At 38.0% G+C, this 14,052-nt stretch overlaps 2 protein-coding genes across 2 annotated transcripts in view; both read left to right on the top strand.

The window, feature by feature from the left end:
- Positions 1–14,052, top strand: part of LOC107655181 (rab GTPase-activating protein 1-like) — an 80,866-nt gene that overhangs the window by 6,219 nt on the left and 60,595 nt on the right. The gene's annotated exons all lie outside the window — the stretch shown is intronic.
- Positions 10,282–11,529, top strand: LOC107655251 (probable G-protein coupled receptor 52). The gene has a single exon (XM_016442699.1). The coding sequence runs from the start codon at positions 10,382–10,384 to the stop codon at positions 11,492–11,494; it is 1,113 nt and encodes a 370-aa protein (XP_016298185.1). The 5' UTR covers positions 10,282–10,381; the 3' UTR covers positions 11,495–11,529.

Below are 14,052 nucleotides of genomic sequence, written 5' to 3'. Positions count from 1 at the left end.
TAAATGTGTAAAAATCCTGATTGGAGTATCACTATAAATAGTTATAAATGATAAAAAGAAGGCTTTAAAAAAGATTGGGATCGGTATCGGCAGATACTGCTTTCTGTGATCGACGATCGATGATCGGCCTCAAAAATCCTGATCGGAGCACCCCTAATGCTTATAACTTTTGAAAGCATTGTCCAAATTTTGCTGTCAATACATTCCTTGGCTTATGCTGAGTCTGACGATATCTCATTTTTCATTTTCCAACGTTTCGTTTGTCCGCCATTTTGAAGTAAGTGAAAAACTTTTTTTTCACTACTCCTATAAATTTTATCCAATTTTGTCCAAAATCTGATCAGATGATCTTTGGACCGAGCCACATAGTAATGACTGAAGGGATTTTTGATATTCGGTACTGTTCCTGAGAAATACCTCTCTGAAGTTGACCATGCCTGTTTTCGTTGACTTATGCTAGTTAGCTTCACGTGGTAATTGGCTAACATGCTAATCAGTTGCTATTCTTTATAATGTGACTCTTCAGCTATTGGGTTAAGCATAATATACATTGTTATCTTAGCACGTTAATTTGGTCAACATGCTTTTGACCAATGCCTTTCTTTGCTCATTCTCACACTGAAAGCTCTCCTCATCAGCCTGTTGAATGTGCGTCAACAGAGTGGCACACTCTGCTAAGCCACTGGCCCCAAACCTTTCGGGGCTGTTTACACCTGGTCACTTCATGCGTGTTCGCTGATCGGATATCTTATCTGATTTGTTAAAACGTTTCCATTTACACTTGGCCACATAAATGTGTCGTCGCAAAACGGATATAAATCCGATCTTCAATTCCCACGCTATATTTAAATTTAACGGAGTTGACGTCAACGAAATCAAAAGATAAGCACTGCATTTTATTAATTATCAGCTCATTTCAAGATCAAAGACCGCAATAGGAGAGCGCGCGGCATCAGCACTGGAAAGATAAGTTTGTCTTACTACTTTTAATGAAGATGATTGTGTGTTGACCGTCTGCGTATTACTTTGTTTCATTCGCGGCAGTTTGCGCGTCGGCTTGCTGAAGAGATACTCTGCGTTTATTATTTTAACATTTTGGGAGGAGTAAAATTTACCTATTTGGTTTCAACAACCAGATGCATTTACACTTGTCCAGTTTCGTCTGGAATGTGGCCCAGACCACCTCCTGAAGTGGTTTGAGCGATTGGATTTATATCCATCTCGAATGTGTTTTGGAGGGCATTTACACCTGGCCTTTTCACGATCGGATAGCTATCCAATCAGACAAAACGCATGAAGTGACCAGGTGTAAATAGCCCCTTCAGGTTCGAATCTAGTGTGGCACATAACATTTGGTGTGTTTATATAAAAAATCTTAAAAGTGTATATATATAGTATAATATGTATATTTAAAGTAAATAGGTTTTGCTCACCAGTAACAAAAATTTGAGAGAACATTAATCTTCATTGGTCTGCTTGGTGGTAAGTTTATCAGCAAATTAAAACCCACTCATGCAATTCATTGTTCGAAGACCAAGCATTTTGTATCCAGCAGCTACAGCAGCTCTATTTACAACCCTCGGCTTTCCTAGGATTTGTTTCCAAATTGACTCTTTCATGCAGTGTAATGATGGTCACCAGAGGTCAGCTGGAGGTGAGGATACTCCAGAACATTCCTGCATGCCCTCATTCTGACCTGCCACAATCAATTTAGACGGTGGCTGAAGACCCCACCCATAACCCTGCAACACATGCAACCCTGAACAGAACCCCCCATGGCTTCAACTTTTAATACTGCTTCAACCACTTCTTTTGCGTCCTGATGAAGATCTTTTTATTTTAACTTGGGTTTTTCTTTATGTGCAAGCCAAACTACTTTTAATGAAGATGATTGTGTGTTGACCGTCTGCGTATTACTTTGTTTCATTCGCGGCAGTTTGCGCGTCGGCTTGCTGAAGAGATACTCTGCGTTTATTATTTTAACATTTTGGGAGGAGTAAAATTTACCTATTTGGTTTCAACAACCAGATGCATTTACACTTGTCCAGTTTCGTCTGGAATGTGGCCCAGACCACCTCCTGAAGTGGTTTGAGCGATTGGATTTATATCCATCTCGAATGTGTTTTGGAGGGCATTTACACCTGGCCTTTTCACGATCGGATAGCTATCCAATCAGACAAAACGCATGAAGTGACCAGGTGTAAATAGCCCCTTCAGGTTCGAATCTAGTGTGGCACATAACATTTGGTGTGTTTATATCAAAAATCTTAAAAGTGTTTTGTGCTTTTGAGATGCACATTGTAGAGCTTTTAGATTGTTCAGTGTGATGTGCTTTGATGAGATTGCTGTGAGTGAGTATCTTTGCTATACTTGCTGTGTTTGCAGTTGCAGTGGTTGCTATGCTTGCTTGGCCCCGTATTGCTGCTAACAGTTATATTTTATTTATATTTTATATGATAATGAAGATACTTAATAAAATACTTAATAAAAAAATATTGACTAACCACCTTGCACACCACTGATTTTCGTTTTTTGGTTTATATTTTTAATACTTTATTGGGTGAAGATATTTCATCAAATATATTTGTTTTATGCAAATTAAAACCCCCATGGCTTCAACTTTTAATACTGCTTCAACCACTTCTTTTGCGTCCTGATGAAGATCTTTTTATTTTTAACTTGGGTTTTTCTTTATGTGCAAGCCAATAATCATTGCTTAGGAGCAACTCCTGAAATACAGCACAATAATCAATGCTATGCAGTGAGAATGATGGTGAACGGACGCCATAAAATACCTCAGCACTGCAAGAGTGTGGGATGAAGTCAAGGAATGAATGAAAAAACAGAAAAGGAATAGCGAGAGGAAAGACTTTGCCAGATAGTGTAAATCCTACATTTCTTCCCGCAACAGCTTTCCTTTAACTGAACGCCGTACTTCCTTAGGGGTTATGGAGCGCGGAGAGTATAATTTATTTATTAATTTAATTTCAAGTATTCTCCACTGCAGGTCATGTCGATATAACAGTTGTGGCACTATTAATAAAAATAAAACCGTGCTGAAATCTGGCCATCAGCACTATACGATGTCCATGTTATTAATGGTTGGTTGAAGGTTATGTTATTGTGCCTTGGGTAGTTAAGGACTAAAAAATGTCTGCTTTGGCCCGCATGTTTTTTCAGTTAATAAATTTTTTTTTCATGTTTTTTTCATATTTTTAATGGTCTTTTTTTAGATTATTTTACCAGCAAATGTAAAAACATTGAATTAATTTAAAATTTTAATAAATTTAAATTGTAATAACTAATTTATTATTATTTATTAATTTATTATTATATTATTTTTATTTTTTTAATTGAGCCACAATCATTTGAGTGAGTTTTTTGTTTTTTTCTTCACATCAGTCAGATTCATTTAACTTCCTTTTCTCTTTTCTCATCAAACCATAATCCTATTCTTTCCACCCTGTCTAATATGGTGTCTGACTATACGTTTTTTAACACTCTCTTGAGTGTGCATTGTCCTTGCTGTGGTTCAATGAAAATGCAACCTGTGTAATGTTTCCGAGAGCGTGAAACTGACATTTTCGCAACCTTTACTTCGCTGATGCATGAGGGATCTACCAAAGGTGCTATTCTCTTGAGTCAGGGCTTTAAAAAGTCTTTGTTTCTCCACCCAAAAGAAGATATTGGGTGAATCTGAAAAAAAATAAATAAATACAGTGAGGAGAAAATAAGATTTTGATGACATTATTGAAAATAAATGTTACTTATACATATTAACATCCAAATATTAGGCCTAGTTATTATTATTATAATAATGTTATATTATAATAATGTTCATTGTCTGAAGCCCAAACCGGTCATTTTGCAGACGAGTTAAATGAATTATAATGACATTATTGAAATCTAGTTTTATATCATTGTTTATTATTATTTATTATTGTAATCACATTTTATTGCATTAGGTGTGACTGAAATGTCCTTATTTGTCATTAAATAAAATAATGTAAAAAAAAAAAGTAAAAACAAACATAAGTAGGCTTAATTTTCTGTTATTTTATGTTCCCCAGTGTTCTGTATGCTACTTTTGTGAAATCGAAAAGAAGTCTGACACAATGAAACATCAGATCTTTACACCATATTTTCACAAATGACGTACTATATGTATTTATTTAGACGTTAGTTAGAGAGTCATGTGAAAGTCATTGTACTATCAGCTGAGGCACATGGACCCTTAGGCTGAAGTAAATTGTTTGATTACAAGATTGTAACCGAGCATGAAAAATCCTCATGCCAAGAAGCCTTGTTTCAGCCATTTAGACAAATCACTGGGCTGCGTCCAGCATTTTGTATTAATAGAAATCTTTAGGCAAGCCTCTGTTTTTCCACCTTCTATTTTAAACGGCTTGTGGGATTGATTATGTAGTCTTCACAAACCTGCTTAAGTAGATTATAGTCTTTATAGAGCATGTAATTAAATATTTGATGGCAGATCGTTTCAATACAATGTTTTGTACATATTCTGGATTTGAAAGAATAGTTGTGTTTTTTTTCTGAGTGCGGGTGGGTTTGCACAGTATTGCCTGTTTTTAAGCAAGGTGAAATAAACTGGAAAAAAAAAACAGATTTTCATTGACCTCGGAGAGAAATTTTTTTTCTAAAAAAAAAAAATAAAAAAATAAAATGTAGTTAGACGATTTATTATTTTGGACCAGAAAATAGAGTCCATTTTTTCCCCCCTAAATTAAATTTTAGTAATTGAAAAACATGTCTAGTTATTTGAAATTTTATACAATTTAGCAGGAACTAAACGGTTAACAAAAATTACATTCTAGGGTTCTATGAAATCAGTCTTTATTTTTTTCCCCAATTTCCGTTGAATTTTTCCCAAATTCACCGTTTCCATTTAAATTTTTCTGGATTTTTCTGATTTTAATGGTTTAATTACATTTTTATAATCAAAAAGTATGTATAATTAATTGAAATCATGAAACGTATACAATTAATAACAGTTTAATAAAAGATTTTCTGGATTCCGTTTTAATGATTTAATTAAATTTGAATAATCACAAAGCATGTCTAAATGGTTAAATTCATCAATTTTATTTACATTTCATTTAATGACATCAGTTTACATTTACATTAAAAACAGATTTTCATTTACCTCGGAGAGAAATTTTTTTTCGAAAAAAACAAAAATAAAATGTAGTTAGACGATTTATTATTTTGGACCAGAAAATAGAGTCCATTTTTTCCCCCCTAAATTAAATTTTAGTAATTGAAAAACATGTCTAGTTATTTGAAATTTTATACAATTTAGCAGGAACTAAACGGTTAACAAAAATTACATTCTAGGGTTCTATGAAATCAGTCTTTATTTTTTTCCCCAATTTCCGTTGAATTTTTCCCAAATTCACCGTTTCCATTAAAATTTTTCTGGATTTTTCTGATTTTAATGGTTTAATTACATTTTTATAATCAAAAAGTATGTATAATTAATTGAAATCATGAAACGTAAACAATTAATAACAGTTTAATAAAAGATTTTCTGGATTCCGTTTTAATGATTTAATTAAATTTGAATAATCACAAAGCATGTCTAAATGGTTAAATTCATCAATTTTATTTACATTTCATTTAATGACATCAGTTTACATTTACATTAATGTAGCCCTATGAAATTTTTTTTAGAAATTCTGTTATGCATCACATGTGCGTGAGTATGTGTAGTAGACAAACCACTCATTCACACAGACACAAGTTCATATTGCAATTTTACAGCCCTTTACAAAATTTGCCATATTCCGCGATAGGCGTTATACTGCAAATTTCAGTTTTAGAACAGGATTCTGCGATTCTATCCTCGTTTTCTGCGTCGTGGAACCCTAAGTGCATGCTGGTGAGCTGCCATTTTCCCAGCATATGATGTTTGAGACTTGTCCACAAAGCCATCCCAGTCTCCTCTGACCAGCTGCCCCTCCCTCACAATAGACCCCTGTTCCCAGCACAGCCCGACATGTATCTTAATGCAGTCAACATCTCATCTCATGCCATTCACTCTGAACTATAACGCTTCTATTAGCGGCCTCATCATACACCCGTTCCACCTCCCTGAGAATCAATAACCCGCAAACAACGTGATTTCGTTCTCACAAAGACACGCCACTCACCAACGAGAGAGCCTTTTGGGTTCGTTTATACACATGCCTCACTTTAAGGCGTTGTAATGTTAGTATTACCTAGAGACACACTTCATGCAGTCATATCCTCTGGACATGTGTGCAGAGGTTTGAATCATAGCTACATGCGTGCCTCAGCTCTGACTGCAAGTTGTTTGTGCAAAATTTAAAACATGAAAACTTGCTATGAATTTTGCTCTTATGTGGTTATAAACCGTAAGCAAACTTTTTGTTTCAGTTTAATGATGATATTTTTCTTAAATCTCTTTTTTTTTTTTAGTAATGCAGTAGTTTAGATTAGGAAATTTCATCTTTAGCAAAAATGATTTTCATTGCAATCGTGTCTGGCAATGCATTTAAACGTATACTGTGTATACACATACATGGATCATGGATATATGCTTTAGATCCTATATCAGTATCTGTATTTTTTATTTATATGTGCGTTTATTTAATTTTCCACAGTTTACAGTTTCAGTTATGAAAAACGTAGACATTCACTTATTAATTGTGCACCGTAAGACCTGGGCATTTATTAAAATTAAATTATGACGTAAATAGGGTCCAATTTGATTTCATGTTGTCTTTGAAAGCAGTGGATTTAGCAAAGCCCTGACTGTTGCTGTAAATAATGCCAAATCAAGTCCAGCTGTCATCCTGACCTGTACTTGTTCTGCCAGTGCTGTGATGAGAGCCAGAGTGCCCTGCCTGTCCCTGTACAGAGTCCCTTGGATCAAAAGCTCAGGCACCGACAGATGAAGAAGATTATGGTCATTGTTTTCTCCAGCCTTTTCTCTTCCTTTGTGATGAATCATTTATACAGGCCTCTGGCTGACACTGTTGTTCAGTGGTATCTTGTTCCACAACTTATGGATCATCGTATTTTATACATTTCACCTACATGTGCTACTGTTTCCTGCAGAGTTCTGTTTTTTCATTTGGCCTAACATCATGCTATACAATAATAAGCAGTACTTTTTTTGACAAATTTTATAACGTTTTCTTTGTTTAAAAAAAAAAACCTTTGTGATGAATCATTTATACAGGCCTCTGGCTGACACTGTTGTTCAGTGGTATCTTGTTCCACAACTTATGGATCATCGTATTTTATACATTTCACCTACATGTGCTACTGTTTCCTGCAGAGTTCTGTTTTTTAATTTGGCCTAACATCATGCTATACAATAATATTTTTTTGACAAATTTTATAACGTTTTCTTTGTTTAAAAAAAAAAAAAAACTTCCTTGGTTATGAATGTGTTATAACTACACAATGACTTTGTCAATTATAGGCGACCAGTCAGTATTTAGAATGATTTAGGTCTCGTGACTATGTATTGTATTTTCTGCTTCAGAGTTGAAAAGAAAAGAAATGTGTAAAAGGTCATTGTGACTTGATATCTCACAGTGTGACTTTGAACCTTACATTTTTTATTTTTTTAACATTGCTGTCAAAAGTATTAGTAGTAATATTTATTATCCCTGTGTGTAAATTAGTAGATTTTGACATAGGCATAGTTATGTTATGTTTCTGTAGCCCAGATGGGAAATCACGTTGAGAGTGTGTTCTGTTTTAACAGTCTGGCTGTTACAATCATGATCACTCCATTTGACCCCCCTCCATTAATCAGTCCAGACACTCCCCCTACCCCCAAGCATGGGCCCAAGACAAAAGGTGCAATTGCCCCCCTTTTTGGCATCCCTGCTTGCAAAGGCAAGGTTTTGGTTTCGATGGAGGGCAGTCTTGCGGCAGCTGAGCCACTGCCATTGAAAGGGGATGCTAACAGATTTCTCTGGGAATTACAGACCTCCTTGAATGCAGCCAGTCAGTAAGGACAAAGTTGCGTAAGTGTTGTCTGTTTATTGTCTTTTTTTTTTCCAGACACCCTTTTTTTGTCGTCACATTCACTTCAGGACTGCAAGCTCACCAATCAGCTAAAATATGAAATTGTTTTGCCACCAGGCTTGAACATTCAGCAGCTGTGCAGGAAACATAGGCTGTCGTTCTGGTAATCCCTTTGTATTTTATGAGCTCCTCTGGTTGTAATTATGTTTAGCAAACTTGTCAGTAAAACTAGTGAAGATCTGCATTTGTGATTGTGTTAGAGTAGATTGGGGCGATCTTTCGAAAAAAATATTCGGGATATCTTTCCAGGGGAATGAAATCCCCCTCCCGGAGTCTCTTAATTTGTTCCTGTTTGTTGCACCATGTCAGCTGCTGTGAGGGAGGGTCCTGGTTAACTAAAATGCCTGGCGACTGTAACTAAGGGGCAGGCATTGCTACGCTTGGGCACTGGTCTGTGTAAGTGACTTGAAGCAGGAAGGAAAATGAGAACGAAGGATAATAAAACAGGGAGCTGTAGGAGACAACAGAGAGATGGAACTCTTTGATTATTTTTGAATGTGGAAACATCTTCAGGGTGTGCAGGAAGAGGAGGATAATGAGAAAAGAGGGAGAACATTGGAAAGAAAGAGAGAGAGAACAGTGTGCTGGGAGGAGTTGTGTGAGAAAGAGGACCTCAGGTGCTGCCATAAGGGGAGGGAGAAGAGTTATAGAGCAAGAGAGAGCGGGAGAGAGAGGGGAAAGGAAGGAGGGAGCAAATGTGATCGAGAGGCACAGTGGAAGAGAGAGCGAGACTGTGAAGGGGGAGAGGAAACTGTGAGCCACTAACAGCATCTCTGAGCACCAGCAGTGAGGGGCTGCTCTCTTTTCCTCGGCTCATTTTCTGATTTGTCGCACAATTTATATATTGTGAATAGATCTGTTCAAAGTCTTACTGTTCTCCCCTTTTTACTTGTCTCAATTTTTAATTCTTAATTTCAAAGTGCGTTTTGCACTGTGCACACTCGGCGGGAACTGCTGTCAACCTGCTTTGGTTCACAGGTCGCAGAGAGCTGACAAGGACAGGAGCGGTACGCAGATCTTCCAATTTTGTGAACGGACAGTATTTTTGAGGAGACTTTACGGAATGTGTCACAAAGAAGTTGGAGAAGAAGCAATGAGGTCTACCTCAGAAGGAAAGAAGCTGAGCATGTACAACTAATCAGATGCAGATGCTGGCATGCCATGTGATGAGCAAAGCTTTGGACGGAACGATGCACTGAAACTGAGAACATGTGGAATTCAGACAGGATGCCCAGAGCATGCTGTCCTGACGCAATCTGAGAAGACACCTTCACGTAAGCCGCGATATACCTCTTTTGGAAAACACAGGTCTCTCCTTTTTATGTGACCTGCTTTTATCCAATATGCACAGTGTAAGGTCATGAAAAGTAAATGGATTGGGAGCAAATAAGACCAAAGCTGTCGCTGTGGCTCCCCCGGAACACGATCTTGAAATTTTTATTAGTTCCGTTTTGCCTCACTCAGACTCCCGCAGGCTATGAGCGGTGCTCTGTGCAGCGGTAGCTCTGGCAACTCTCATATGCTGTCCTGTGTTTGTCTAGAGTGTCTGTGTTTTGATTCGGACTATAGAAGCCCAAAGGGGGTCGAGACAGTGGTGAAGAGGTCCCTATTCCAGAAGCAAAACATGGTGCATGTTATTGTTTGGTGACATACTAATGTGAATGGAACTTTTGCAACTCTTGAAATTACATTTTTGTGGACTCAGGAGAAGGTATGACCCAGGAACTTTCTTCATATAAATTTTGTTACCTTTATTGTTTATTGTCTTCTATTATGCTTAATCCTTCTTATATTGTCTTAACTGGTCACAGGAAACCGTTTGATCTTCATTTCATTATCCCACAACCCCTTCTACAATCCTGCACATTTTACCCTTGAGAGGACAGCTTAAGGAATTGGTCGACTTCACTGCAGGTGCTGTGGACAATATTTGCAACTGACCTTCAGCACAGATATGCAAACCTTTTGTGACCGTTGCTGTTTCCAGCAGCCCTAGTTGTGTTTGCAGAGGAAATATCTCTGTCTTACAATTACTGAACTGCTCCTAAGCATGACTGATTTCAGAGGAGTGCTAGGCACTTTTTTTTCTTCTCCTTACAGACTCTATTGATTTTTGCCAATGCTCAGTTCATTGAGATCCAGCCATGTGAAAGACCGAGGTAAAGGGGAAAAGACAGAAGATTGAGTTCTGCTGGAAGAGATTACTAAGAAAGCACGGACACAGGATTACGTTGCAGGCCATCAGCACTGCGTTAAGGACAACTGAACCTTATCCAAGTGGACAAGGTCCGAGACAATGAACCAGTCAGAGCTGATCGAACCGGTCCCCGCTGTGAACAGCAGCCTTAGCAATCACTTCAGTGTGTCCCTAAACCACTCCTGTCCCCTAGGCTGGGGGCAGAATAAGGTCATGGAAGCTTGCGTCTTAGAGACTGCGGTCATTGTGTTGCTGACGGTGCTCATCATTGCTGGGAATTTAACGGTGATCTTTGTGTTTCATTGTGCCCCATTGTTACACCACTACACCACTAGTTACTTCATCCAGACTATGGCCTATGCGGATCTGTTGGTGGGGCTAAGTTGCCTGGTTCCCACCCTTTCCCTGCTCCATTACCCAGCTGGTGTCCAAGAACCACTCACCTGTCAGGTGTTCAGCTACGTCATCTCTGTACTCAAGAGCATTTCGATGGCTTGTTTGGCTTGCATTAGTGTGGACCGCTATCTGGCTATTACTAAGCCCCTCTCCTACAACCAGCTGGTAACACCCTGCCGCCTTCGCTGCTGCATCGTTCTCATATGGATCTACTCTTGCGTGGTGTTTCTTCCGTCTTTCTTCGGCTGGGGTAAGCCGGGGTACCATGGGGATATCTTTGAATGGTGTGCCCACTCTTGGCCCACATCTGCACTCTTCACTGGCTTTGTTGTATGCCTGCTGTACGCCCCTGCGGCCCTGGTGGTCTGTTTCACCTACTTCCACATCTTCCGCATCTGCCAGCAGCATAACCGAGAGATCAGCGAGCGACGGGCACGCTTTCCCAGCCAGGAGATGGAAACTGCCGAAGGGGGCAACCACGCAGGCCACGGGCCAGACCGGAGGTACGCCATGGTGCTCTTTCGGATCACCAGTGTTTTCTACATGCTTTGGCTCCCCTACATTTTCTATTTCCTTCTGGAGAGCTCCCATGTGCTGGACAGCCCTGCCCTCTCCTTTGTGACCACCTGGCTAGCAATTAGCAACAGCTTCTGCAACTGCGTCATTTATAGCCTGTCCAACAGCGTATTCCGGCTGGGGATGCGTAGACTCTCACAGACGCTCTGCTCCTCCTGCTCTTTCAGCCCCTGCACTCATGATGACAAGGACTTTGGAGAGCCAAAGCCAAGAAAGAGAGCCAACTCCTGCTCCATCTGAAGATCTTGAAGGGTTGCTTGGATCAGTCATAAGCTGCTAAATGTTGTTGCTATGGTTTTGGCCCAGATTTTAATGCAACTGTAACTCTAACTAAAACTTGGTCTTTTCTTATAGAGTTAGAGGAAACTACCAACAGTGAGGATGATGAAGTTGTCTAATAGTCATGCGATCTACATTCCCTGTAAATATTAAAATGACACATGCTTTGGTCCTGTAAATACCACAGAATGGTCACTGGCCACAACTTGTTTGACAACCTAAAAATATGCAGTTTTTAGAGCATTTGTGAGCAAAAGACAAAGCCAGGGGGTGAGTTCAAAGCTCTCGCTTGTGATGGCTCTTTCCAAATATAGAGCACACTTGCTAATTTTAGATACATTACCCATGTTGCTGGATTGATTGTTTTGATGTTTGTTGAATTAGTTTTGTGTCGCAGCTGTAACTGTAAAAACAGTTGCTTTACAAAATGATGAGAGCTTAAAGACCTTAACTAGCTGATTTTAGCAAAGGTCTTCTCCTAGTGGCTTTTATGATACAGTTTGTCTTGAATCTTAATCACAGACAATTCACGTCAAGCGATGTAGCAAAGGACAAACAGCTTGGTCTGTATTTATTTTTTCAAAATCTTCATTTTAGATCTGATCTTTTTGTAGGAAATCTTGAAATACCATATGCGCACAATATCAACAAATGCCTGTAATAGATGTGGACTGTAGTTTAGATCCCCAGTGGTGTAAAGCCTTAGCTGTTTGTAATTAGACCCATTTGCCTGCAGTGACCCTTTGAGAAACATGCAGCACAGCATGTTTTATTTTTTAATTAATATTTTTGCCAGATCAGCTTTAACTTAACTTGACGTTCATATTACCTTGAGCTGAGCTTTTTTTATTCGCTTTAATGTCCAAAACAGATTTTTTTTTTTGTCTAAAGTCTACAAAATGTAATTTTCATTCTTACACAGTTTTATCTCTCTCAAAGAGATGTTTGATTAATTTATTTTTATAGGTTTTTTTTTGAGAGAGAGAGAGAGAGAGAGTTTTAAACAGGTGATGGGAGAATATAATTGTTTTTCAAATTCAAATGCATGTAAATTTTACAGATATTTTTTAAATACCCATGTAAGCTGAAAAACTTGCATACATAAATTGTGTAGTTTTGTTTTTCCTCTATTCGTTTATACATTCCAGTTCCAATTCATTTTTACATTCCAATTATTTTCCAAAGATTTACTGATTTACTGCATAGTTGTGTGACTGTCCCTAAAACATTATACTTCTTGTCATATTGCATTCTGCAATGAGTATTTTTATGTTATTATATATCAGCCATTATTTTTGTAATGATACAGAGAATACAATATATGGCTGCTTCTTTTTGAATTATAATACTTGGGTATTGTTTGGGGGCAGCGTTAAACTCATTGCTTGAGTCTAGTATAGGTGGTTTAGAAAGAAACTGCTTTTTGTTGAAAAAATTTTTGCGCATATTTCAGTTTGTTTATGCCTGTAAACTTTATTTGCTGATGGATGTTACAGCCCTGTACATGCTGAACTTCACAGCTCAAAAAAAAATCACAATACAACAACTAGGCTAGTTGATGTGCATTAGATAATGAAGAAAAGAAAAAGATGATAAGAGAATAGACTCACTTTCAAATTAAATGGTGAGGGTGTTCTTTTGTAATTCTTAACTTAAGAGTAAATTGACTATTTATTTATTTATTTATTTTTCAGTGTCCTATGGATTTGAAACTGATAAAATAGCAGTATATTCCTGTATTCATTTTGCTGATGACATTATGATGTTTCTGTCCATTTTTTTCTTGATTGGGAGAATAAAAGAGAATAAAAATACAATATATATTTTTTTTAGTTCAGAGATTTTTGTTTGTTTGTTTTTTTGTGAGAGTCTTTGGTTTTGGTGTTGCTGCCAGTACAATAAATGTGAACAGTAAACACTGATTTATAACAAGTGCATCTTTTGGCTGTAGTTAATCTGGATTTCACTTAAATGAATTGAAGTTTTATCACTCCTCATTCTCCTTCTAATGCTAATGCGTAGCTTTCTCGGTTTCAGCATGTGATCCTGATTCCTGCTCCATCTCAGTGTACGTCAACTGACTGTGTAATGTTTCCTGATGGGTCCATAGAGTCTGGCCAGAGTTTAAGTTGCTCATGTCCTCTAAGGCTTCAGGGCAAACCAATCCTAGCACAGCGGCCCCGGACTGCACACACAGCAGGGCTGGCACTCGACGGCTGCCTCTAAAAAGGTTACAACTCCCTTCAGAAGGGAAATTATAAATGTGCAGTTAGAGCGAGGGGGAAAATGAAGTGACCTTTTTGAAATCTAATGAGCACATCAAATGTTTCTATGATCATGGGAGGCTTTGGACTTTGGCACCAGCATGAATAAAACATGAGTGCTCTCAGCGGTCACTAACAGTGCATCTCATTCCTCTTGCTTACACTTGTTATGTGACCTTAAAATGCGTACAACATCCTTCTTGTATCTTTATCATTACTCAGCCCAAATACCTTTTCCTCTTTGATTTGAAGTGA

Source organism: Sinocyclocheilus anshuiensis, unplaced genomic scaffold, assembly GCF_001515605.1.
Source record: "Sinocyclocheilus anshuiensis isolate Anshui unplaced genomic scaffold, SAMN03320099.WGS_v1.1 scaffold735, whole genome shotgun sequence".
Lineage (NCBI taxonomy): Eukaryota > Metazoa > Chordata > Actinopteri > Cypriniformes > Cyprinidae > Sinocyclocheilus > Sinocyclocheilus anshuiensis.
This window is presented reverse-complemented; position numbering and strand designations above follow the sequence as displayed.